A 27,682-nucleotide genomic window follows, 5' to 3' on the forward strand; every position below is an offset into this window, starting at 1 on the left:
ACGAAAATGTGGATAGGGCTATTTTTACTGACCAGTTGAATGCAGCTTTGAAAGCTTAAAAGGATCAAATACTCCTGCCTCCTCCTATTCTTCTGCCTCTTTCGTTGTCATTCTGCAGTAAATTTCATTTACCGTCTCCAAAGAGGTAAGGTTTCTCAAATAACACTCCGAAATGACAAAGATTGAGAATATTAAAAATTTAATTGAGATATCAAGTGATAAACTGCTTTTTTTAAATTCAAGGATATCTGTTTAATCAGCTGACTGTTTAATGCCTATGTATGGTCATGAAAACATACTAACCTAAGACAGTTATGTTTGAAAAACTGTTTACCGTATATCGAAAGACAGAGTTAAATTCATTGCAGCTATTTGGATTAGTATGTGTCAAGTATGATATAAGACTAGCAGACAGGGATTAAGATTTAACTGCATGTTTCTACAGGTTATACCTTTCAAGGCACATAGGAATTTTGTACATGGTTGCATTCCTTAGACAGCTATTAATTTTAGGTGACAGTACCCAGGAACATTCATTTTCCAGCAGGATAAAAAGATCTGATAGAAGTGTAAAAATTGAAAGTCTGTGTTCTTTCATCAGTTTTTCCTAATCCATTCTGGCATTTCTTTTTCCTCCTCAGTTTAGAATCATTCTCTTTTCTTTAACCCTCTAGTTCACATTGATTCTGTTTTCCACTCCTTTACCAATCTAAACAGTTATTCCTTTCTTTCTGGTGAAATGAATGATACTAAGGATATTATTTTGTCTCTGTTATGGACAGTAAGAGACATGGTGGATTACTTTGTCTGTTGCTGCTCAGCAGGCAGCTGTCTGCTATAAAAGGTGTGTTAAGGGGAGTTTTGAACATTGTCATTTTTAGTAATAATGGTGAAGTAGAAATTTTTGGTAAGTTTAAATCAGAAGAAAAGATAATGTTTATTCACACAATACCCAGAAATATAATACTAGAGAACCCCTCTCAATTCCTGATGAACACAGGCACAAACACGAGCAAAAGTAGATTCTAAGGACCAATGCACACAAAGAGACTATTAAAAGAACACAAGAAACAAGCCATATGCCATGGATGTTTTCCTTCTCATGTTTCTTTGTTAAAGCATGGAAGTTGGGAGACTCTAGATTTCTGGGTGAGTTTTTGGCTGGGTTTATGTAGAGGTGAATCTTGGCAGGTGAAAATGAATTTGTCTCCCTTGCATGGCTGGGGTTCACTTGCTGTGAGCAGGTGAAATTCCTTGCTGCAGGCGGAATATTTCCTCTTATCCTCTTGGGTTCCAGACTTGTTTCCTTCTCATTACTGGGCCTATAGATTGACCTGTGGTCAGTTTCGGTCACATGATCAATAGTCTATTGTCCATTCAGAATGACTTAACGTTAGAGGCCATGGTTGTGCAATGAAGGAGCATGTTGGTAGGCTTTCACACCTTCTGATGAATTGATTTATTTCCTTATAGGCTCATTGTTAAGATTTGAGCTCAGAGACAGTAAGTCTACGATCCCCCACATATTTTGAGTTTTGTGTAAGCACATAAATAGTAGAAGGAATTAATTCCACAGATGGTTTTCATCTTAGTGCATCTATTCAAGGGATGGCACCCAACCATGGTCACTCACATTTTTGAGGAATTTCCTGAAGCATGTTCAGACACATGATAATCCTTTGCGCAAAATCACATAAGGTCACCTGACCCTTTGTGACCATCTTGGTTCAACGCAAGTTGTCCATATCCCATGGTGTTTTTTACTAAACAGTGAAAACTGTCCACCATCTTCATATGCTCAAAAGCATATGATATAAGATGACATCTAGTTCTTATATTTTTGTAGGTTCATATAAACAGTCGTCCCTTCCTTGCAGCTCAAACTTACGTCCTCCTTTTCCCAAACACTCCCTTAAAACCATTCTGAAACTTTCATTCCCAGTTGGCAAGCAATTGAGAAATGGCACTGCTAACCTTGATCACAGCATGCAGCTTTGAAATCAGCTACTTATCTTTGTCAAACGCTAACAATTGTCTAGCATAGATATTACTCCCAAGAACCCAAATATGATGGGCCATAACCTGCCTTTTCAGGAACACTCAGATTCTATGAACAAATGAATAAGTTCAGAGGAATCGAGGAATGGAAAAAAGAAATTAATCATCCATTTGTATGGTGAAAAATTGAGGCTTATTACTAATGCATGTGTAACATATTATGACTGAAAGAGAGAGGTCATCCTAATACACCAAGTGCATACATAGACATGATTTTGGGGGAAAGGGCTAAAAAAGGGGTTGTCCTGGTTGGTGGGTTGACATATGATTCTATCTAATTTCTGGTGTACAACTGATATTATTTTTAACTCTGTTATTTAAAAGCAAATGGAATTTAGAGAAATTTTCTTTGTGAATTATGTTGTTTCAAATCCTGTTTATATTGAGATCATTAAGTATCAATCACTTTTACACACTCCACAAAAGTACTTCTCAAATGTACAGCCATAGAGTTTTTTTATAGTATAGAAAGAAGCCCTGTAGCCCATTATGTCCATGCCACTCATCAAACAGCTATCTGTTCTAATTCCATTTTCCAGCACTTGGCCCATAACCATAACTCTTAAATGTCTTTGGGGTTCCTGCCTCTACCATTTTTTTTCAGGCAATGAGTTCTAGATGCCCACAATCTTCTTAGTGAAAATATTTTTCTTCAAATATCTTCTAAGCCTCCTTCTCTTTACCTTAAAACTGTGCCACGAGTTGTTGACCCCTCTACCAAGGGAAACTATTTTTCCATATCCGCCCTGTTTATGTCCCTTAGAACTTTGTACCCAACAATCATATTACTCCTCAGCCTTGTCTGCCTAAGGAAAACAACCCCAGCCTATCTAATCTCTCTTCATACCTGAATTGCTTCAGGTCAGGCAACATTTTGGTGAATCTCTTTTGCACCATCTCTCATGAAATCACATCATTTCTACAATGTGATAACCAGAACTGTACACAGTACTCCATCTGTGGCCTAATTAAGATTCTATACTGCTGATCATAACCTCCTTGCTCTATATTCAATTACTTTACTAATAAAGACATGGAATACAAAACTTACTTCTGATAATCATTAAATTGAGTGCCCTTGATTATAATCTACTATGTTTATTATACACTCTTTCACTCCCTTTGGGAACTGCTTTTATACTTTTCTTATATATTGGAGAAACCAATAGATATTTTCCACATGTCTGAACACCAATTTCCATTCACTTTGAGATGACAAAGTGGCTTTTGTGTAATTTTCCTTGCAAGAAAATGCATGTAGAAAATAACATCCAATTAAATGCATCATTCATTGTACTATTCAAGCTGCTATCATTCTTTCTGATTGCTCCAGATAAACACTGTCACAACTGTGGAAAATTAAAGAGTTGTTTCACTTTATCAAGAGGAATGTGTTTCTAAATTTACTACCAATAAGTTTCTAATTTTTTTAGTAACAGTTCTGATTGTTATGCAAAACCTCTTATTAATAACACTAATTTCCACACATACACATGATGAATGGATTCCCTAGCTTCAAATAATGCTGATCTTGCTAGCTTTGCTTTCACCCTGTGCATGTAACATATATGCCTCTAAGTCTTTTTGATCTGTACAACCTTGCTTTCAATGGTCTGCCTGTACTACTTGTAAACAAATTTTTTCACTGCACTTCAGTACACATGACAATAAACCATTCAATCAATCAATCAATATGACTGCTCCTTTAACAAAGGTGACAATGTATGCAGAATGGTATAATTTATTGGTTTCCACCCAGTTTGAACAAGACTTATAAGTTGCATCTGGTGAACAATTGTGGTTCAAAATGAGATTTCAAGTTGAAGAATTTACAGGAATTGCAGGGTTACAGTGATAAGGTGAATCTGGGTGGGATGCTATTTGGAGGGTCAGTGTGGAGACGATGGGCCAAATGGCCTGCTTCCACACTGTGGGGATTCTATGAACATTCTATGAATTGTTTGCATGTGCTATTCATTCACAGGATGTGAGCATTGCTGGCTGGGACTTTCTTCTTGTCCTTTTTTCAAAAGTTATTCTTCCATGCTATATCAACATCAGCAAAGTCAGTATTTGTTGCCCATCTGTAATGCCCTTTCCTGAATGGCTTACTTGGCCATGCCAAAGGAGTTAAGAGCCATGCATACTATTGTGGTTCAGGAGTCATATGTAGGCCAGACCATGTAAGAATGGCACATTTCGTTCCCTAAAAAAGCACATTAGTGACATGAGATAACAAGGTGTAGAGCTGGATGAACACAGCAGGCCAAGCAGCATCAGAGGAGCAGGAAGGCTGACGTTTCGGGCCTAGACCCTTCTTCAGAAATGGGGGAGGGGAAGGAGGTTCTGAAATAAATAGGGAGAGAGGGGAAGGCGGATGGAAGGTGGATAGAGGAGAAGAAAGGTGGAGTGGAGACAAACAGGTCAAAGAGGCGGGGATGGAGCCAGTAAAGGTGAGTGTAGGTGGGGAGTTAGGGAGGAGATAGGTCAGTCCAGGGAGGACGGACAGGTCAAGGGGTCGGGATGAGGTTAGTAGGTAGGAGAGGGGGGTGGGGCTTGAGGTGGGAGGAGGGGATAGGTGGGAGGAAGGACAGGTTAGGGAGGCGGGGACAAACTGGACTAGTTTTGGGATGTGGTAGGGGGAGGGGAGATTTTGAAGCTTGTGAAGTCCACATTGATACCATTGGGCTGCAGGGTTCCCAAGCGGAACATGAGGTGCTGTTCCTGCAACCTTCGGGTGGCAACGTTGTGGCACTGCAGGAGGCCCAGGATGGACATGTCGTCTGAGGAATGGGAGGGGGAGTTGAAATGGTTCGCGACTGGGAGGTGCAGTTGTTTAGTGCGAACTGAGCGTAGGTGTTCTGCAAAGCGGTCCCCAAGCCTCTGCTTGGTTTCCCCGATGTACAGGAGGCCACAACGGGAACAGCGGATACAGTATACCACATTAGCAGATGTACAGGTGAACATCTGCTTGATGTGGAAAGTCTTCTTGGGGTCTGGGATGGGGGTGAGGGGGGAGGTGTAGGGGCAGGTGTAGCACGTCCTGTGGTTGCAGGGAAAAGTGCCGGGTGTGGTGGGGCTGGAGGGGAGTGTGGAGTGGACGAGGGAGTTCTGGAGAGAGTGGTCCCTCCGGAAAGCAGATAAGGGTGGGGAGGGAAAAATGTCTTTGGTGGTGGGGTCGGATTGCAGATGGCGGAAGTGTCGGAGGATGATGCGTTGGTACGTGAGGACGAGGGGCATTCTGTTTTAGTTGTTATTGCGGGGAGGGGGTGTGAGGGATGAGTTGCGGGAAATGCGGGAGACACGGTTGAGGGCGTTTTCGACCACTGAGGGGGGCAAGTTGTGGTCCTTGAAAATTGAGGACATCTGAGATGTACAGGAGTGGAATGCCTCATCCTGGGAGCAGATGCGGCAGAGGCGAAGGAATTGGGAATAGGGGATGGCATTTTTGCAGGAAGGTGGGTGGGAGGAAGTGTATTCTAGGTAGCTGTGGGAGTCGGTGGGCTTGAAATAGATATCGGTTTCCAGGTGGTTGCCAGAGATGAAAACAGAGAGGTCCAGGAAGGAGAGAGAGGTTTCAGATATGGTCCAGGTGAACTTAAGGTTGGGGTGGAAGGTGTTGGTGAAGTGGACGAACTGTTCGAGCTCCTCGTGGGAGCACGAGGCGGCGCCGATACAGTCATCAATGTAGTGGAGTAAGAGGTGGGGTTTAAGGCCAGTGTAGGTACAGAAGAGGGATTGTTCCACGTAACCTACAAAGAGGCAGGCATAGCTTGGGCCCATGCGGGTACCCATGGCCATCCCCTTTGTCTGTAGGAAGTGGGAGGAATTGAAAGAGAAGTTGTTAAGGGTGAGGACAAGTTCGGCTAAGCAGATGAGGGTGTTGGTGGAGGGGGACTGCTCGGGCCTGTGGGACAGGAAGAAGCGGAGGGCCTTTAGGCCATCTGCATGAGGAATGCAGGTGTATAGGAACTGAACATCCATGGTAAAGATGAGGTGTTGGGAACCGGGGAATTGGACGTTTTGGAGGAGGTGGAGGGCGTGGGTGGTGTCACAGACATAGGTGGGGAGTTTCTGGACCAAAGGGGAGAAAATGGAGTCGAGATAGGTGGAGATAAGTTCGGTGGGGCAGGAGCAGGCGGAGACAATGGGTCGACCAGGGCAGTCAGGTTTGTGGATTTTGGGAAGGAGATAGAAGTGGGCGGTGCGGGGTTGGGGAACAATGAGGTTGGAGGCTGTAGGTGGGAGGTCACCTGAGGAGATAAGGTTGTGGATGGTTTGGGAGATGATGGTTTGGTGGTCGGGGTGGGGTCATGATCAAGGGGGTGGTAGGAGGAGGTGTCAGAGAGTTGGCGCCTGGCCTCGGCGATGTAGAGGTCAGTGCGCCATACTACAACTGCGCCTCCCTTGTCCGCGGGTTTTATGGTGAGGTTGGGATTGGAGCGGAGGGAGCGGAGGGCTGCACGTCCTGCGGGAGAGAGGTTGGAGTGAGTGAGAGGGGTGGAGAGGTTGAGGCAATTGATGTCACGACGGCAGTTGGAGATGAAGAGGTCGAGGGAGGGTAGGAGGCCTTGGGGTGGTGTCCAGGAGGAAGGGGTGTGTTGGAGGTGGGAGAAGGGGTCAGTAGAGGGAGGGTAGGCTCACGGTTGAAGAAGTAAGCGCGGAGGTGGAGGCGGCGGAAAAACTGTTCAACGTCCAAGCGTGAGCGGTATTCGTTGATGTGTGGGTGGAGGGGGACATGGACTGGTTTTTACAACAGGCGCTGGTAGATTTATTGTCACCATCACTGAGATTAGCTGTATGATTCCAGATTTACTAACCACACTTATATTTCACCACCTGCTGCAGTCGGATTTGAATCCTATTCCCAGAGCATTTGTCCTTCAGAAAGTGATGGTGAGCCACTTTCTTGAACTGCAATGACCTATGTGGTGAAAATATTCCCATATTAGTGTTAGGCAGGGAGTTTAAAGATTTTGAATAAAGGATGATGGACGTTGAAGTTAGAATGCAGTTTGGCATGGGAAGAATTCTGGATGATGTCCTAATCTAGCTGCTACCCTTATCTTTCTAGCTGCTTGAGGTTTGAGATGAGTTGTCACAAAGCCATGATGAGCTGTTGTAACAGTTATTTAATAAGCTGAAATTTCTCAGCAAAGTGTTTTCTCTGACAGTCTTGTATCTTCTTTCTCTAAATGTTCTAATACTCATTTGATAATCGAGAAATCTTTAAACTTTGAGGGTTAGAAAATAGACTGATTATCTTTTGCCACTTTAGAGATGTATGACCAAAAAGGACCATTTAGATATCAGCAAGGAGAGCTCAAACTTTGGAACAAAAACAAAGTTGCTGGAAGAGCTCATCAGGTCTGGCAGCATTTGTGAAGGAAAAAACAGAGTTAACGTTTCGGGACAACAAGGAGCAGGGCTGGATGAACACAGCAGGCCAAGCAGCATCACAGGAGCAGAAAGGCTGACGTTTCGGGCCTAGACCCTTCATCAGAAAAGGGGGAGGGGAAGGGGGTTCTGAAATAAATAGGGAGAGAGTAGGGGGCGGATAGAAGAAGGGGTCCTGTGATCCTTCCTCAGAACATGTGCATGAGAGCTCAAACTTTAACTGGTCAAGGGGTAATACACAGCTGGCAGTAATAGTAGAGCAGAAATTACATTCCCTGACCAGGAATCAAACCCAGGCCCTGGCAGTGACAGTGCCGAATCCTAACCACTAGACTACCAGGGAAGGTCCTGATGTAAAATGTCAGCTTTCCTGCTTCTCTGATGCTGCCTGGCCTGCTGTGTTCCTCCAGTTCCACACTGTGTTATCTCTGACTCCAGCATCGGCAGTTCTTACTATCTCTGGCAGTAATAGGCATCTCTCCATTACTGCATCATTGCCAGTAATTTTGCTATGAGACTACCATGAATTTGAACTTGAGAACTAAATTGATCTGAACACTTGCACTTCTAAATAGAAATACAGTTTAATTTATCCTCTGCAGAATGCCACCAACACCATTTCCCCCACAGTTGTGTTATGAATTTCTCTAAACCAGCTTAACTTGTGTATTAAGTTACATTTTGATGTTTAGCTGTGATATTTTTGTAAATCTAATTACATAGTCACATTCTGCATGCATACAATACATGGAATTTCAGGTTGAGACATCATTGATTTACTTGCAGGTCATTTAATAAGCCTTATTAGTAATTCATATATAGATTATATATTATTGTATTATATATCATATGTATGTATATGTCACTATGCATTATGCTACTATTCTAAAACTTTGATTTGACATTCATAGCTTTCTTTAGAAACTCGTTAAACTTTAATTAAAATAACATGTATCAATGAAAAGATTACCTTTGGTGTCACTCATGCAGAAAATAAACTTGTATTTTTCTTCTCTGTAACTTTTTGCTTGCTTATTACTCTTCACTTTCTCCTTTTCCCTCAAAAACATTACACTTATTATTTTTGCTCTTACCCGACTTTCAACCATTTACTTTTTATTGTCTATGTATCTTTGTCTTGTTTCTTTTTCTTCCCTTGTAATCGTCCTGATCATTCTGCTTAAGCCTGAGTCATAGTTATTCTGGAGCTAAACCCCTCTCTCACATCAGCTTTATGTTGTATTACACTCTTGCAAAAATCCATTAAACTCAAACTTGTGAATGCTGATTTTTATGGGAAATTCCACACGTCTTCAACATTTTACTTGCTTAAGAGTTTCCTAATATCTTTTCCTAATCAGCCTGGCACTGATTTTAACATAATACCCTTGTCTTGTAGACGTTTAACAAAAGAAAACAGTTTTCTTTCTCTATCGATACATTTCAAAAACTTGAAGTAGCTCACTCAAATTGACCCAAAATCTTCCAAATCCTGGAAAATCTAGGTTTAGTTTATATAATTCCAGTTATTAATTTAACCTTAGGATCCTACCAACATTCTGGTGAACCTATGCTGCAGTCCTTCCAAGGCCAACATATCCACTCTTGAGGCACAACACACAAACCTGTACATGGCATCTGAGATATAATGCAACTAGGGCTTTTCAAGATTTTTTAAATTAATTAATTCATGGGATTATGGGTATCGCTGGCTCGACAGTTTTTATTACCCATTCCTCATTGCCCTTGAGAGGTGGTGGTAATTGCCTTCTTGAACTGCTGCAATCCACATGCTATAGGTTGACCTACAATGCCCTTAGGTAGGGAATTTCAGGCTTTTGACCCAGTGACAGTGAAGGAATGGCAATGTGTTTCCAAGTCAGGATGATGAGTCGCTTGGAGGGTAACTCGGAGGTGATGATGTTCCCATGTAAGTGCTGTCCTTGACCTTCTAGGTAAGAGTGGTCATGGGTTTGGGTGGTGCTGTCTAAGGATCTTTGGTGAATTTGATGTATCTTGTAGATAGATGGTACACACCTGCTGCTACTGAGCATCAGTGGTGGACGCTTCTGTATATGGTGCCAATAAAGCAGGCTGCTTTGTTCTGGATGTTGTCAAGCTTCTCGAGTGTTGTTGGAGCTGCACCCACCTGGTGCAAGTGCAGAGTATTCCATCACACTCCTGACTTGTAAGTGAAGGACAGGCTTCAGGAAGTGAGGAGGTGAGTTACCCGCCACTGTATTTCTAGCCTCTGACCTGCTGTTGTGGCCACTGTATTTATGTGGCAAGTCCAGTTTAATCTCTGGTCAATGATAACCTCAAGGATGTTGAATAGTGAGGGATTCAGTGATGGAACACCATTGAATGTCAAGAAGTGGTGATTAGACTGTTTGTTTGTTATTGGAGATGGTCATTGCCTGGCATTTGTGTGGCATGAGTGTTACTTGCTATTTGTCAGTCCAAGTCTGGATATTGTCCAGACCTTATTTCATTTGAACGTGGAATGTTTTAGTATCTGAGGAATCACGAACAGTGCTGAACATTTTGCAATCATCGGTGAACATCTCCATTTCTGATGTTATGACAGGCAATCATGCAGGAAATGGGGAACTGTGGAGTTATGATTGAGAAGTAGTAATGTTTTGAATGGATTTGATTGATTGATTTATTGTTGTTACATGTATTGAGATACAGTAAAATGTGTTGTTTTATGTACTATATAGGCAGATCGTACCATACAAAGTGCATCAGGGTAACAGAATAGAGTGCAGAATATAGTGTTACAGCTGCAGAGAAGGCGCAGAGAAAGAGAGTTCAGAATTAACATTTGAGAGGTCTGTTCAAAAACCTGATAACAGCGGGGACGAAGCTGATCTTGAATCTATTCATACGTGTACTCAAACTTTTATATCTTCTGCCTGACAGGAGAGGGTAGAAGAGAGTATAACCAGGGTGGGAGGGGTCTTTGATTATGTTGGTTGTTTTCCCAAGGAAGTGGGAAGTATAAATGAAGTCAATGGATGGAAAGCTGGTTTGCGTGACAGACTGGACTGTATTCATGATTCTGCAGTTTCTTACAGTCTTGGGAAGAACACTTGCCATATCTTGCTGTGATGATTCCAGATAAGATGCTTTCTATGGTGCATCTATAAAAATTGGTAAGAGTCCTGAGGACATGCTGAATTTCCTTAACCTCCTGAGGAAGTAGAGATGTGTTGTACTTTCTTGACCATTGCGGGTAGACCAGAACAGATTGTTGGTGATCATCGCTCCTGTGAACTTGATGCTCTTGACCATCTGCACCTCAGCTCCATTGATGCAGACAGGGACATCCCTTCCTCTTCGCTTCCTCAAGTCAATGGCCAGCTCCTCCATTTTGCTGATAATGGAGAGAATGTTGTCTTTACACCATGCTGCTAAGTACTCAATCTCTTCCCTGCATTCTGTCTCGTCATTGTTTGAGATCCAATTACATTGGTGGTGCCATCATCCAACTTGCAAATGGAGTTGGTGTGATATTTGGCCACACAGTGTGAGTGTATAAGGAGTATAGTAAGGGGCTGAGTACACAGTGTTGCGAAGCACCGGTGTTGAGGATCATTGTGGAGGAGGTCTTTGTCACCTATTCTTATTGATTGTGGTTTGTTGGTCGGGAAGTCAAGGATCCAGTTACAGAGGCGGGGAGCCATGACCTAGATCTTGGAGTTTAGAGATGAGTTTGCTTGGAATTGTAGCATTGAAGGTGGAACTGTAGTCAATAAATAGGAGCCTGATGTAGGCATCCTTGTTATTTAGATGTTCCAGGGGGTGAGTGTAGGGCCAGGGAGATGGCGTCTGCTGTGGACCTGTTGCACCGCTAGGCAAATTGCAAAGGACCAAGGTAATTTGATAGGTTGGAATTGGTGTGAGCCATGATTAACCTCTCGAAGCATTTCATAATTATGGAGGTCAGAGCCATTGAGCAGTAGTCATTGAGGCACATTGCATGTTTTTCTCTTTGGTACCGGGATGAAGGTGGTTTTCTTGAAGCAAGTGAGGACTTCAGATTGTAATAAGGAGAGATTAAAGATGTCTGCAAATACTCCCACCAGCCGGTCCGTACAGGCACGGCCGGGGGATCCATCTGGGCCAGTTGCTTTCCATGGGTTTACTCTCAAAGCAGGAGTTCCTACTTCCATGCCCCCTTTTGCCATTACGCCTCTTGTAGGGCCAGCTACACCTCTCTTGTAACAATCTGCTTAAGGAAAATTCAGTCTTGTGTTTTAAAGCACTGGTTAATGTGCCAGCTAAGATGTCATCAAAGTCTAGACAGACATAGCCATCCATATGCTTTCATTTGAATCTCAGGGTTGATGTTCCTCACATTGGCCACTTTGTACAAAGAAGGAGTCTTTGCACCATCTGAACACATCAATGCCCTCATCTTTGAGTTTGACTCCTCCATTCTCTGTGGAATCAAAGACTGTGTGTGTGTGTGTTTGTGTGTGTAAGAGAGAGAGAGTGTGTGCGTGTGAGTGTGTGTGTGTGAGAGAGAGACAGATTGTGTGTGTGTGTGTGTGTGTGTGTCTGTGTGTGTGTGTGTGTGTGTGTGTTTGGAAGGCCTGCCACTATGCTGCCTCTTAATGATTATTCTTTACCTCAATAACATCCAGATACAGCATTCATCCCTAGCTGGGAGCCTGCACAGCTCAGCTGGTAGTAGTCTTGCCTATAGACTGGAAGGTCTTGAGTGTAGAAGGACTTGCTGAATATGAAACACTCATGGAGTTCAAAAGTAAGCTGTTAAATCATCCTGACAAATCATAGGGTAGAGCTTGGAGATGCCACACCATTGTCTGGCTATGCTCACTTATGAAGTGTGATTCATCAAGTTAAATCCCAAACAAGACCCAGTGAAGTGAGAGTATCTGCATCAGTATTTATCCGGTGCATACTCAGAAGGGATCAGTTCCCCTAAGGATCATTAACCAGGGATTACACATTCAGCTGCTGTACAATTGAAGGACGAGATGAAATAATAAAAATGGCAGGATGAAAATGTCATGTAGAATTATTAAGACGATCATTGTAGTGATTGTAATGAGGTCAGTCATTCATAGAATATGAGTTCCATGATTGGGGCTGTTAACCTGGTCCGATCAGGGAGCTCTGGCTGACAGGATATAAACAGGAGCATCAGAGATTCTGTTCACACTGAGAGCTGGCTCTGAGGGAGATCAGAGTACTGTGCACAAGTAAGTAAAGGGTGACTTGTTGATGGGATACCAGCGCCTGTGGAGTTATTTCAATCATATACCATTAGCCACTGAAATCAGGTCAATGTGATTTTTAATAAATTTGTTCATGCAATGTGGGTGTCACTGGTGAGATGAGCATTTATTGCCTGTCTATATTTGTCCTGGGGAAGATGGTGGTGAGCTTTTTTGTTACAGATAAAGCCACAAAGGAGGGAGTGCCGGTGGGGAGGGAATTCCAGGATTTTCACCCAGCAACACAAGGAACAGTGATATAGTTCCAAGTCAGATCGGTGAGTGACTAAATGGTCTGTCTCATGCGTGTCACTGATAGTTGACAACAAGTAGCCCTAGAAATCTAAAACTCTTTGGATGTACATGCTGAGGTGCTGCAGTTTATTAATGCTTCTTCCTCATAGTTAGCTCTGTAATCCATGGAGGATCATCCATGATTTCTGTCCTTGGTGTTTGGCACTCCACTTAAACAATAGGTAAAAGACCAGACCAATGACTGTGTTTGTGGATGAACCAAATTTGCTGCTAGTGAGTATCAGAGAAAGGCATCACATTGTGTAAAGATTAGGCTGAATGACAGGGTGGATGGATAGGTAGGGATGAGATACAATGCACAACCCTTGCAGGAAAGGTGAACATGAGGGAATATGATGGAATAGGCTTGTAACTTTAATAAATGAGGGGAGGATGTGAAGCATGCAGCAGAATGTCGATTAATATGCAGCAATATTCACTTTTGCTGGCCCGGTTCAGTTAATAAAATGCTTCTTGATCTGAATTCAAAAGCATGAAATAAAACAAAATTATAGCCTGCTGATTAGCAAAAAATAAATTTGGTTGGATACTCTTCAGTGAATAATGTTATCAGCTGATATTTAAGATATTCTATTCTTAGAGATTTAGTGGCTGAAATGTGAGATTACTTTCTGATGAGTCCCATCTCATTGTTTGAACAGATTCAAAGTTTAACTTTCGGTTCAACTAACTATAACGCTCATGCTGATTTCTGGCCCCAGTTCCATAAATAAAACCTCAGATACTCGATAAGGAGTCTTGCGCATTTCAATCTGTTTCTGTTATACAGCTGCAAACTTACTATTGACATTTAGTCCTTATCTAAAATGGAAGGTTCTAAACCATATAAAGTAATCTCAGGTTTCAGCTCAGTGCCCTTTATCAGTGGTTTATTTTAAGATATATACCATACAATTAACCCTGAAGCAACAAGCTGGCTAGATCTTAAAATATTTTGCTCTCTCCTGCAGTTCAAAGTGCTACATTCAAAATGCCAGAACCTGCGTAAGTACAACGGATTTTCCAACATTGTGTAAAATTTAAGGGACATTCTAATTTTTTATTATATTCAATATAGTAAAACTCGTGTTATTTTTGCATTATTATTCCTGCAGCAGAGAGGTAGGAAAACTTATCTCAATTGGAATGTTTTGCATGCATTTAAACATTTCCTTTATCCCAGTTTGCTGTTAACTCACAATTTACTACTAATCTGCTTGCAAAAAGTTATCACGATGTCAAGTAAATAGTAAGATCTGTCTAATCAACGTTCATAAAACAAATAACATGAAGCAGCCGCTAATAATGCACCAGTCATGATTTGCTGAATTAACTCTGTGGAATTTCTATTTATTAAATAGAGGAAAAAAAGGTAACAATGTTAAACAGAAAATGACTGACACTTTGATTGTGACACTATGCATTTTTTTAATGTCAGCCAAATTTTCATGTGTTAAGACAGCCAATAACAATTCATTAGTTTTCAGCTGCTGCAATGTTTGGTGTAACAAAGATTGTGTCCATGTGAGCAATTATTTTACGACACAGTTGTTCATAATGAAATTTATTGAAATAGCAAACTCATCTGATATATTGACCAGTAGTTATTGCTCTGACATCTACATTCCTAACAAGTAAGGCAAGCCCTTGCTGACTAACATGCTGCTTTTTATTATGCTGTAATTGAATGTTTAATGACTTTCATTACTCCAGAAGGGTAGTTCCCTTTTCTAGAAACAAGAAAGTAATTAGAAAGGAATTAATGTTTTTAATTGTGGCACCTACACCCTCCAATCAATGATTTCTTTGCAAATAAAATTCACAGATTTTAATACTTCAGTCAAAATTAATGTCACATCTGATATATTCTGAATTGGCCCGAAATGTACTCCTGCTCATCTCTTTTGTGTCAGAACTAACCTAAATAATAATTACAATTACAAAGTTAAATTATGCTGACAGAGCTAATTTGAATTTCTGTTGCCTGAAGAGAGTTATGATTCTTTTACCAAGAGTAAAAGTTATAATACCCAATGACTTCAATACCATTTATTTTCTGTCATTTAAACAAAGAATTTTATTTTTATTTTTCAATTGTGAATACTTGAGAATCAAAAGCTGACAGAAATAAGAGAAAAAGTTCAGAAATAGTGTATTCTATCATATCATGCAAGTCTATAAATCATCTGGCACATTTTTTCATTTAAGGGCAATATGTTCCCCAAAGATGTCTCAGTAAAGTGCAATGATCATGAGGCTATAGACAGCAACACTTTATCGTCAAGGATTTCTGACGTACTGTGGTATGAGGGAGATAAATTTAAGTGTACATCCCTTTAAACCGGAGCCAGTTGTATATTGATTCTGTTTTAGCTCAGGTTCTGGAGGATTCTGTCTCTCAATCCAATTTCTATCCCACAAGCCAACCCATGAGATATAATTTTCCTGGATTATGATAAATGAATTAATCAATGGGAGCTTACTCACTTGTGCCAGTCTTCCACAATTGGAACAAAGACAGCAGCAGAATAAAAAGGAGCTGCAAAGCACTCTTGTGATGCAGTAGCAGTGTCTCTGACTCTGAGCCATGTGGTCTGAGTTTAAATCCCACCTACTCCAGATGGGTGTCATTATATATTTTAACAGATTTATTTTTTAAAAAAACTATAAATTCAGGTCTGAATCACAGATTTGCTTTCCAAAGGTTCTGGGCCAAAAGACGTAAGTCAGACCTCCTAGAGCTGTTTCATAACATGTCCACATAGGTTGAATAAAGTAGTGAAGAGCAGCTTCAATCTTTTGAAACATCACCATCTAGAGGTGTGGGTCAGCACTGAGTTCCAGCCTTATGCTTATTGCAATTTGCTTACTAAGTGTTAGATGTGTCAGTCTTCCTGCAATGTACCATTTTGCTTGCATTGTCTCTTCACCAGTTTGAAAAAGTTCACCAAGAGTTCACCAAGCAAGTGAAAAATGAAACAAACAAATAAAACGAAGAGAAAATATTGAAAGTAACGTTTCCTGTCAGCTGTCCAGCTGCTCCAAGACACTGCAATTGGCATGCAGCATTGTTTGATAGTTCTGTAAGTCTTTGTCACACGTAGGGCTTGGAGGGCCCACACAGCCAGAAAGAAAATTAGAAGGGCGGGGGGGTGCGCTGGTTGAAAGAGAAGAGAATGAGTGAAAAACAAAAAAATCTATGAAGCTAAATGATTTTCAATAAGGATGTAAAAACAATGTAATATCTGAAACAAAGTCAGAAGTCACATGACACCAGGTTATAGTCTAACAAGTTTATTTAATACCACAAGCTTTCAGAGCTCTGCTCCTTCTCCTTCCTGGCTTCTAACTTTGTCCACCTGGCATCTCCACATCATTGCTAACACGCTTGAAACAAGCATTGCAGATTTATTTTTGACACATAAAAATTACAAGTGAGCATTATGACAGAGTTTCAGGCATCAGATAAGAATGTGGAAGTAACTGGCAATGAACATGAACTCCAGCAACAAATTAACCTACTTTTTAATGTTTCTTTCAGAGAAAGTCGAAAATCACAGCATCTCGTAAACTCTTGCTTAAGGTGAACATTTGGATCTATAATTTATCAATTTAACTCAACTTCTACCGTACTTCAGCAATTTTCAATGGCTGCTCGCTTCTAGTTAAGTTCCAGCAGTACAACTACTGCTCCAGAAAATGAATTCTCCACAGTGACATTCCTTTCCATGCTTCAAAAGGCCAAAGTCAGTGGAATGAGATGGAGCAATGTTGTAGATCTCTCACTGAAAGCATCCCACATCATCTCTGGGAAATGCTTTAATAACTCAAATGCTCCATCTAGTGTCTATCCTGAGAACTGATGAAGGTCTGCAGCATTATAAAGGATTTCAATTTCAGGTAGCTCCGAAACCTGAGTCTTAAAATCTGGCTGGACCATTATGCCTTTGGGACAAAGGTAGAATAGAACATGTGCTTGTCTTAGGATAGTGCTATTAACCCCATTGTAAAATGCTGGGGCGACCAATCTAAATAGAGCCTTAAACATCCCCAATCATCTGAGAGGAGAAAGTGCAAAATAACGCAGAGGTAGTTAAGCTGCAGAAGGAGGAATTGAATGAAACTGGGTAGGGACAATGTGGCAGGGGCGCATTGGAGTGAAGATTGGAGGATTGGAGTGCCAAGGTTCAGGGTGGAGATGGGAGTACCCTAGAGGATCTGGAGAGCACCTGGAAGAAAGGGAGAGATGTGACAGACTGTAAAACCTGTTCCTAGTTGAAGGCAGTAGCAGCACTGAAGGAAAATGATGACTTGGGTGATAAGGATGGGAACCACTTTAAAAGTGTGAACAGCAAATCTCAAGATCTGCAAGTCCTCATATTAGAGATACAGGTCCGAAGGGCAGGGCATTGGGGTTAGGGGCTGAACACACACCAAGAATGTGGCACTGATCTAGTGTAGAGAGGCATTTGTGGCAGCAAGTGTCACTGCCTTGAATCCCAGCACTCCTTTGCTGTGCAAACACATATTAATGACTTTACCCTAGCAGTGAAGGGAAGTCAGCTTCAGTGGTTGTACTAATGGGATCAGAGGGGAAAGTCAAATATGTCGGTGGAGCATGACCTTTCCAGAATCAATCTTTGTTGCTCAGATCTCATATTATCTCTTCTCTCCATAGTCATTGTTGTAAAAGGTGAAATTGCTACGAAATGAGCTTTGACCCTCACTCTCCTTAACAACTACATATATGCCCCGCTCTACCACTGGGTGTCTATTCCACCAGCAGCCAAACTATTGGAATTCAGCGTGTATTTTAGAGTAAGAGAAGTTCCCGTATATCCCAGAGGATAGATGCCAAATTCAATTCTGTTACACTGGAACTACAATTCTTTTGCACGAATAAAACAAGCCAATACTTTGAGTGCACATATTTCCAGATAACGGAATAACTACCTTGCTATTAGGCAGTCTCAATGTAAAACTACCTCAATACATACAATTATCAAATTCAGAAACATTTAAGGTATGGCAAAACTTTAACAAAGATACAATTTTTGGTCGCTAGAGCTTGCTGTTGGCTAAAGCAGCAGAAGAATTAGCTCAAGAAACAGCAGAAAAAAATGAAGAAAAAGAAAGATTTCTTGGCGAACGAGTCCCACCAGTAAGAATTGCTGGCCTGTCCTCCACTCAGCTGCAGGTAAATCTTTACAAATGGAAGACATCTAAATTGTTCTTTTATTCTAAGTCATGATTTTTATTTTGTTTCATGATTTTTGTTTAAATGCACAAGATTGAAAATTGCAGGGCCTTGTCCCACAGGTGCAGAAACAGGAACATGAGGTCACTTTCTGGTTGGGTGAAGGAGCTGCTGGTTTGTTGTGACATTTGGAGAATGATCTTTGTTATAGAGAAAACTCTGTTCTCCCCCTATTCTAGCCTCTTCTGCATCTCCAAATTCCATCATTACAACACTGACATTTACGCCTTCTGCCACCTTGGCTATAAATTCAGAATTCATTCCGTTATTCTCTCTGGCTTCCTCTCCCCCTATAAGACGCTCGTGGAAGCAAAGCTGTCTGATAAAACTTTGATCCTGTGTCCAAGGCATTGACTCCATGCGCCCCTCCCCCCGACAATAATGTGCTGACTCCCTAGCTCCATTTTCGTGGAGGTGGAATGGGGATGTGGCAAGCAAATCCTGTCCATTTTTGGCTGGTCGCGGGTCAGGTTCATTAAGAACCGTCAATTAAGGATTATCAACTGGGATTTTCCACCCTCCAGGATCTTGCAGGTAGAGGCCAATTAGTTTAGCTATCAGGAGTTGACATCCTAGCAGCAGTCAAGAAACCCACTGCTCCAGAAAAGTTTCAAGGACCTCTCTGTCTGCCTCTGTGCACAGAGATTTAATGGAATGAACCAAGTGGAAACAGAAAGGAATTATAGACTTTTTTCAATAAAGTGTAATATTTTCAAACTAGAATATGATTTCGGCAGAGAAAGTTCACTTCTATTCATTGATTTCTAACTGATTTCCTTCCACGTGGACATCTATACAGCGCAAAAACAGAGGTTGCTGGAAAAGTTCAGCAGGTCTGCAGCATCTGTGAAGAAAAAAATCAGAGTTAACATTTTGGGTCCAGTGACCCTTCCTCAGAAGCTTATCTATAGATCACCTACAGTGGGATACCACAACCAGCAATCTCTAACTTTTCACACTCAGCTAACAATATGCAGATGCCAGAGTTGTTGCTGATTGCACAGAACAAGGAAGGTGAATCTTGATAGTACTGATATCACCATAAAAAACAATTTACAACCCATATCTAACTCCAGAAAATATAAAGTTGAGTATAGCTGTAATACCCTCATTGCTCATTACAAGAATATGTCCTGGTCATCTTACAGTTGTAACTGGAGAAGCTTGATCACAGTTCATTAGCTCAATTTGAAACTGATTTCAAAGTAAGGTATCAACCTATTACTACAGAATTTTTTCGGCATGAAAATAACTTAAACTTCGAAATTTACAAACTTCCTATTCTCACGAGCCAAAAGTATTTTCCTCCACTACTTCCCCAGAGATGGAATGTCAATATTAGTTTGGCTCCATTCTATGATTTGGCACTTTTTCCCAGAATTTCAAGCGTCTTTGAAGCTTCCATCTTTCAGGCGTTTTCAGACCTCTTGACTCCAATATGGGAGAAGGACACGTTCTTTAAAAACCTAGAAAGTTGTGTCTCCTGCTGTGTTGGTGTAGAGATATAAAATAATTGGTATTCTTTGGAGTAAACAGGATAACTATGTCTGAATGGTGGAAGGGCTGACTGGTCTCTTCCTGCTATAGTAAGAGTGCTGCACCTCATCTTACATTCAAGATACACAGAATGCTGCATATCATCCACCACCACCTCATCTATCTGGTCTGATTGAGAACTCTCTGACCAGCACATCTCCCCCACCACCCTTCAGATGATACCTGATCATGCAAGCACAGGAGATGCAGCATCTGTACTCTTATCTCCTGCCCTCTCATTATTGAAGGCCTTAAAGAGTCTTTCAAGACGAAACAGTGATTCAAAATCACAACATAGTTGCTTCCATAATGTAGAAACCAAATGTAGACTGGAGGACTTTGGAACTATAAGACCATAAAAATATAGGAGCAGAATTAGGCCATCTGGCCCATCGAATCAGCTCCACAATTCAATCCTGGCTGATACATTTCTCAACCTCCATTCTCCTGCCTTCTGCCATCCCAAAGGACATGAACTATTGGGGGTGTTTGAGGAGTGGACCAGGCCATCATTACAGCAATCTTTCCTTCAGAAAATGGTGGCAACATGTGGGAGGTGGCAGAAATACTGAAATGTGCTTCATTGAATATAGAGGCTGATGGGATTGAAACTGAGGACAAGGTCAACCATCTCACGGTTCAAAAAGGGAGAAAAGTGCTGTGTCAGAAGTCTGGGAAATAAGTCAGATAGAATCAAGGGCCCAATCAACCACAGAAAGTAAAGGGTACACATTTCTAAAGCTTTAGTATGGAAGGCTACATCATCAGAACAGATACAAAGGAGATGACAAAACCCAAAGAATGGAATGGAATCCTTTACAGGAAGTGGGATGGAAGGAACTGTCATTATTGTATCTGTGGGAATTTATGAACTTATAATGAATATTGGTCAATATTGCTTTGTTCTCCTAGTTCATTCTTAGCTTTGTTTCCATGCAAATAATAGGTGCAAACTAAAGTGACTGTTTCTTTTTTCCTATCTGATTGTTAGTGCTAATTTGATGTTCTCCCTTTGCTGTGAACAGCCATAACAGTAATGTCTTTATGTGATCTGTAATATATGGAATTAGTTTGTGGTTAGTTCAGTTGTCTGGATGGCTGCTGTGATGCAGAGTGACGTCAGGAGTCTGGGTTTAATTCCCATGAAGAGCCTGTCTTCTCAATCGTGCGCCTCCTTGAGGTGTGGTGACCCACATGTCAAATTCACCATCTCTCTCTCTTTCTGTTGCGAGAGCAGCCCTCTGGCAGAATGACACATTTTCAAAAGAATAGTTTATTTTTCATCTTAATGTGTGAGAACTACTTTTCAGTTTTTTGGATAGAAAGTCTTGACTGATGTCTCTAAGCTAGACAGTTGTGGGTTCAGGCCCAGAAGGTGTAGTCTCAGTTGACATTTCAGTGCAGTAGTGAGGGTATGCTATGTAGTTGCAGTCTTTGAGGTGAGATAGAAACTACCATGCTGCCTTCCTCCGTCGATAACTTTCAAAGATCATATGTTACGAGATAATTAAGACATGTTTCTAGATCTACAACGTCAAGTGAGAAAGAATGTATCTGGCCATTACTTGTGGGACTTTATTACCTGCAAGATAGGTGTTGCATTTATCTCCATTTTCATAATGACTATGCTTCCAAAGTATTTCATTAATCGGTGTGGCACAAGGCTGTTATATACATTATAAAATAGAAATTATCTTCCTTAAGGCAATATGATTAAACTAAAATTTCAGAACAGTTTCTGCAACAAATAATATAAAACATTTATTCCTGGATTAGAATGTGATTAGCATATGTGATTAGTTGGTGCCATCAAAATGGAATCAGTGTGGGTTAGAACAATATTCATTTAATCTCAATTTTGCAGTCTCAATGATTGTAGATTTAGTTTTAGATTGAGCTAAATTTCATTGTTCATTAAAGCAAGACATTGTTTGTTATTCGTTATTAAAGGAGTGACTTCATATAAGCATTATAATCATCAGGGATAATTCTCACTGCCTTATTTTATTGAGTGGAGAAGAAGTAGTCATTTTGAAGAAATCAAGCAAACAAATATGATGGAGCTTTATTTCATTAATATGCATGAGATTCCTTACTGAATAGCTCCATGGAGATCAGAAATAAAATAGTTCAATGCTGTTTGAATGTCAGGCTGAAAATTCAAATATGTTTTTGAGTAGAAATCAAATCAAATATATGCCCAGTGTGACAGAGGATGGTCAATTATTCGTTCAGTTTTTGTGTCATATGAAAAATGGCAGCTATTTGAGAGTCCAGAGTCTTCCTAGATATATTGACATTAGTATTTAAAAGAGGATGTTAAACATAAAGCTGATATCCACAAGAGGGGAAGCTTCATAAGGTGAAACTTGTGACATATCTTGGTTAGAAGGCCTGCCAAATCAAACATCAGGAATCCAACGGGTTGCTCATGGGCTTTCTGCTGGATTTACAAAGCCAGATCAGGCCTCCAGAACCCGGCAGTGACATGGAGGCTGTGGTTGTTGTTGAGATGCCACTAGCTGGATCCTCTGATAGAAGATCAAAGGCAGGAAAGGTAGTTGTTGTTTGAGAGGGAGAAGGGGTTCTAAGGTTGGAGGTCAGGAGGAGAGGAGGGCAGGGCTTTTAGAAAGCCCCCCTGCTCCTGTAGCTCTCAGAGGTCACAAATTCTTCCCCAGGCTGATTTCCCATCAACCTCCATTGTGCTTTTTTATCGTTCAGGTCGGCTGGTTCTTTCTCAACCTGCCTGGTGCTGAAGTAGTTGCAGCTCACGTGAGACGATGCCCATAAGAGGCTGTTAATATGCTTGGTTGGTTGAATGGCTGGTTTGCGATGCGGAATGTCATTAACAGCAAAAGTTCAGTTCCTGGACTGGCTGCTTTCACTATGAAGGTCCTGACTTCTTACCCTTGTCACTCACCTGAGGTATGGTGACTGTTTAGTTAAATTCACCAAAGTTGTCTCTCCCTAATAAGATTGGTGAAGTACCTCCACAGAGTCACCAAGTCACCCTTTATTTAAGCATGAACAGTCCTTGACTTTGGTACTGCCTCATTTAGAGTCAGGTACCAGAGCATCAGCATCCCTGAAACTCCCCTTTTTGTATGACAGCAGGGCACCCTGATTGAAACAGATGAACAGCCCCAATCAGGAAACTCATATTCTATGAAGGTGCAGGGCTGGATGAACACAGCAGGCCCTGCACCTTGTTGTCTCGGATTCTCCAGCATCTGCAGTTCCTACTATCTCATATTCTATGAAGTCCAGCTGGCTGACCTCATTACAATCACTACAATTGGCCTATGGGTATATGGCAACTTTCAATTGAAAACATAAGGGTCTTAGTTGGCAGTAGGTTGAGAAGGTCAACTATGGGCATTCTAACGAGCAATTAAGTTCTGAAGCAATTGAAAAGGATAGCTATCCCTCTGTAACCAATCTGCCCTTAAGACCAACCTCCCAAACTGCTATGTTTATTTTCTTCATTGTCTGGTAATGTTGCTGTTAATCTGAAGTACATATTTTCCTGAATGTAAAGGGAAACTATCTGTTTAGGGAGTCCAACTCTTGAATGTTAAAAGCTATTTAATGACATTGATTATACTGGCGTGAATTGTGAAAATGGGGAGAGTTATTATTTATGTATAGTAAATTTGAAATATTGATTTGTTAAATAGTTTTAAACTTTTAATACATTTACTTGTTACATTCTACAACAAAAAACAATTTTTTTTTACCTTCAAAACTTAAGGAACTCTGCCAGGAACTCCATGAGAAGGTGCATTTAGTGGATGAGGAGCGATATGATATTGAAGCCAAGGTGATACACAACACGAGAGAGGTAAGTAATCAGTGGTGTGTTATCTTCTCCTTCCCTCCAATGGACAGTACCAATGCCGCTAGGCTTCCTGTCTAGAGATGACTGACAGACAGTGATATCCATTTCTATGGCATAACCATCTTGAATTGCCAATCTGCTTTCCAGATGTGAAAGGCTGGAGTTGTCTTGTTATTGTGCCTGAATCTTTGTCAAAATTTGTTCTAACATTAAAGATTTGTGTTTTGGAGGGATATTTAACCTCACTCGATAGGTAGATTTTTGTTTAGTTGAGACTAAATGTGGTATTGGGAGGTATTTCCACTCGGTTGTATTGTGTCTCTCACATGATTACATTCTTCTCAGCTCATTGCATATGTATGCATGGGTACAACTCCCAATTTTATGGGAACATGGGTAGGCCATTCTGTCCCAACTTGGACCTTCTGGGTTCCAAATTTTGAGTGCCAGTCCTTATTAAAGTTAAATCATGCTCAGCAACAACATTGTGAGTAATGCCAGTCAAAGTTATTGTATGACTACTATTGCTTAATGTGCCTTGCATTTTTGATTCATTACACTGATCTGTTTTTATCACTGATCTTTAAGATTCAAGACTTGACTCTGAAAGTTTTTGATCTCAGAGGGAAGTTCAAGCGCCCGACCCTTCGTCGGGTTCGTGTGTCTGCTGATGCTATGCTAAGGGCCTTGCTGGGATCTAAACACAAAGTATCCATGGATCTGAGAGCTAACCTGAAGTCAGTCAAAAAAGAAGATTCAGAAAAGGTATGAAAGTGTACACCAACCATAGCAAATTCTATTTTCCTGCTAGGCAAGGACATGGTAAGTCTCAGCTTCATCAGGTTTAATTTACCTCAATATTCTTATCCTTTTGCGATTAGCCATAGTTGAACGTTATGGATGGAAGACCTCAATGACATATTTTCTTCTGTAATCTAGATGCTTTGGTCCAATATGGGCAAAGCAAGGAGAAACTAAGACTATGAATCTTAGCCAATTCTATGATTTAAACTCAAAGCTCTCTAGTTTTAAATCTAGACTTTTAATACTGGAGAGAAGTGACTCTTAGTACACAGACAGCCATTGATGATAGATAGCAAAATGATCCTGAGCGTTATTTATAAAAATGTAGCACATTATAATTTCAGGTGTTTTATATTTAATGTTTGAATTGGTTAGCTCTCCTTTTTGTACCCCTCAATACATTGATCAGCATCATATGGCTGAGTTTATAAAATTAATTCAATGTAAAAAAACAAACACATAGCCTCTAGAGCTTAAAGACGGTCAAAAGTGAAGATTCAGAAAATCTCCAGACTACTGAAATATCTTCAATATTCATTTCTCAATCAACATCACTCTATAACAGATCTGGTCTTTTCTGGGGAGAGTTTGCTATGTGCAAATTGACTGCCCCATTTCCCACCCTACAACAATGGTTGTACTTTAGAAGTACTTCATTGATTGGACAGCATTTTAACACAACCTGAGGTTCTAAAAGGAGTTGTATAAATGCAAGTAATTTTTTTTTTAAAAGATAGCCATTTAAGCCTGATACTCAATACAAGTAGCTCCGAAGTATTTCACTTGAGATGCCTTACTAAAATGGGAATTTAAAGAACAAAATGAATTCTTGTACAGCTTTATTTTATAAATGATAATTCTTCAGGTCGCACAGATTGATAAAGGACTGTTGCTGATACATGTTGTCTCTAACCCTTAGGAACGCCCTATTGAAGTTAGTGACTGGCGTAAAAATGTGGAGGCAATGTCTGGAATGGAAGGCAGAAAGAAAATGTTTGATGCTGCTAAAACTGGTTCTGGCCAGTAAGTATGGGAAGAGCTTTGCTCTATCCAACAGCAATACATATCATTCTTAGTCAGGACTATGAGTACAAGTAGTAGATCTTTTCTCAGAAAGTTAATTCTTCCACATACTTTTCTATTATATGAGAAATGAGCCTTGAAATTCCCATCAAAAAATATTGCAGCAGTGCAATGATGCTCTTGTTCATTGTACATGGCACTGTATGGATGGATGTTCACATCAGTTCAAAATAAGTATGCAAATTGTGGCTTTTGCTACTGGAACAAACTGTGAGAGAAACTTTATGATTCCTTGCTGCGCACCATTTCAATTAATATTGCAAGAATTTGTTATGTTTCATATTTACTTTTCCCTTCGCTCCATTTTCGTGTCAAAACTAAATGTCAGTAAAACTGTAAAATCTATTGATATATTCGAAACTGATCCTACTGCTGTATTTGTAAGTCTCCATTTTGTAGGCATTCAGATCCCCAATATGAGTTATTGATGTGTGGGGAAGCATCAGCTTGCCCCTTAGGAGGTTCAACCACAGGTAACATCTTATATTTGAACTTTCTATGGAAACAGGAAGTTCTATTTGCTGCCCCTCCCCAACCCCCTTAACCAGTGCCTCCACAGTCCTGGTAACCAGGCTCACATCATGTCCCTGACTATTGTGGCTCTAGCATATGAAGGCAGCAAAAAATTTAATCTTCCTATGGAGACAACTGACTGTGGATGTCCAAGAAACAACGTTTAGTGATCGTCAGGTCTTTAGTTTAGAGCTAAGGCTGCCTCTATAACATCATATCTGAAGCCAAAAATGGGCCAACATGAAATCTATTCCGAAACATTTAATGTTGTGACAATAGTATTCTCTAGAAATTACGCAGCAGGTTTTTCTGTTTCTCACATATCTTAATTATATATAACTTCCAGATGATTTTGCTTCAAGGAGTTCAAGAAATTGCTACCTTCTACAGCTTTACAGACGTGCATTTTTCTGCATTTGAAGTTGTCCAGAATTGCTTGAAGAAAGTATGATTTGCACTGGAGAGAAGATTAAGGAATACTATTTTAAGGCAGACAAAATAAGGAAATGAGCTATCTGATAGAGTGCTCTGGTTTTCTGCATTTGATGTAAATTCAGATAAAATAAAACTACATTTAAACCCCTAGAGGACAATGTAAATACCAGACATTTACTTTGGATCCATCATTAAAATTTGTTTAGTCTACTGGTATTTCATGAAAGCGAAAAAAAAATTGACAATATTTGGTGGTGTGTGTAGCAACATTTAATGCAAAGCAGCAGATGTGCTGAACGGGGAGGACAAACGCTGTTATTTTATCAGCCTGAACCTTCAAAAAATGCTCAGGTAAGAATTCATGTATGATGATGAAGACAGTTGCAATGTCAATATGAGCAGACAGCATTACAGCAAATTGTTCAGCAACAGCTACAAGTAACCGCTACCTTCTCAAGGGCAATAAATGCTGGCCCAGCCAGCAACGCCCACATCTCTTGCATGAATTTTAAACAAGGAACAGATAGCAATGATGACTTGTTGTTGAGAAAAGAAAAGTAGTAAACCTGAACTTTTCCCACTGGGATCATGCTCGTGGCTGTTTTCCATAGACACATAGAAACATATAGGATCAAAAATAAGGCCCTTTGCCCCATTCTTTCACTGCTGACTGAAAAAGAGTTGTTCAGTCTAATGCATGTTCCAGCTTTTAATTCTAAAAGTTATGGCATCTCAGGAGCATGTCCAAGCAAACGCTAAATATATTGAAGGTTTTTGATGTGGAGGTGCTGGTGTTGGACTGGGGTCGACAAGGTCAGAAATCACACGGTACCAGGTTATAGGCCAACAGGTTAATTTGAAAACACAAGCTTTCGGAGCCTCGTACCTTCTTCAGGGGTTTGTGAGAGAGATGGTATCAGACACAGAATTTATATGTAAAAGATCAAAGGGTCACACCACTGATGAGGATGTATTAAACAAACTTAAGATGCTCCTAAATCTTTAATCAATTAGAAAGTTTAATTGATTCATATGTATCTGTAAATCCCCAAATTTCTTTCAAGTCACTGTCCTGAGATAACTAAGGGTTTTGTCGGTGTAAAGAAGAGGTGAGATTTTACATCAGGCAATGCATGTTAGGTTTGAGGCCTTGTTTAGAATCTGTTTGTGTTTTGGTTTAGAGTCAGACTGGGGAAAGAATGTGTGTGTGAGAGAGAT

General features: G+C 40.6%; 1 protein-coding gene across 2 annotated transcripts; it reads left to right on the plus strand.

The window, feature by feature from the left end:
• LOC109932971 (troponin I, slow skeletal muscle) lies at positions 1–26,614 on the plus strand. 2 transcript variants are annotated; one of them, XM_020532009.2, is made up of 9 exons: positions 1–145; positions 13,970–14,003; positions 14,114–14,120; positions 16,540–16,581; positions 18,064–18,195; positions 23,543–23,632; positions 24,218–24,394; positions 25,353–25,456; positions 26,376–26,614. In XM_020532009.2, the coding sequence occupies exons 2-9, from the start codon at positions 13,990–13,992 to the stop codon at positions 26,377–26,379; spliced, it is 570 nt and encodes a 189-aa protein (XP_020387598.1). In that variant the 5' UTR covers positions 1–145; positions 13,970–13,989; the 3' UTR covers positions 26,380–26,614. The 2 variants fall into 2 exon arrangements, with proteins under 2 accessions (XP_020387598.1, XP_048468043.1); XM_048612086.1 differs by lacking the exon at positions 1–145 and adding an exon at positions 12,899–12,982.
• The last annotated feature ends 1,068 nt before the right edge of the window (positions 26,615–27,682 follow it).

The sequence above is a fragment of the Rhincodon typus genome, chromosome 25 (genome assembly GCF_021869965.1).
Source record: "Rhincodon typus isolate 14 chromosome 25, sRhiTyp1.1, whole genome shotgun sequence".
NCBI lineage: Eukaryota > Metazoa > Chordata > Chondrichthyes > Orectolobiformes > Rhincodontidae > Rhincodon > Rhincodon typus.

What these genes read in the sequence shown, in the direction of transcription:
- LOC109932971 (XM_020532009.2), top strand. An exon ending in TGTCCTCCACTCAGCTGCAG is followed by an intron (nt 18,196 to 23,542) that starts GTAAATCTTTAC and finishes TCAAAACTTAAG; the next exon opens with GAACTCTGCCAGGAACTCCA. An exon ending in AAAAAGAAGATTCAGAAAAG is followed by an intron (nt 24,395 to 25,352) that starts GTATGAAAGTGT and finishes TCTAACCCTTAG; the next exon opens with GAACGCCCTATTGAAGTTAG.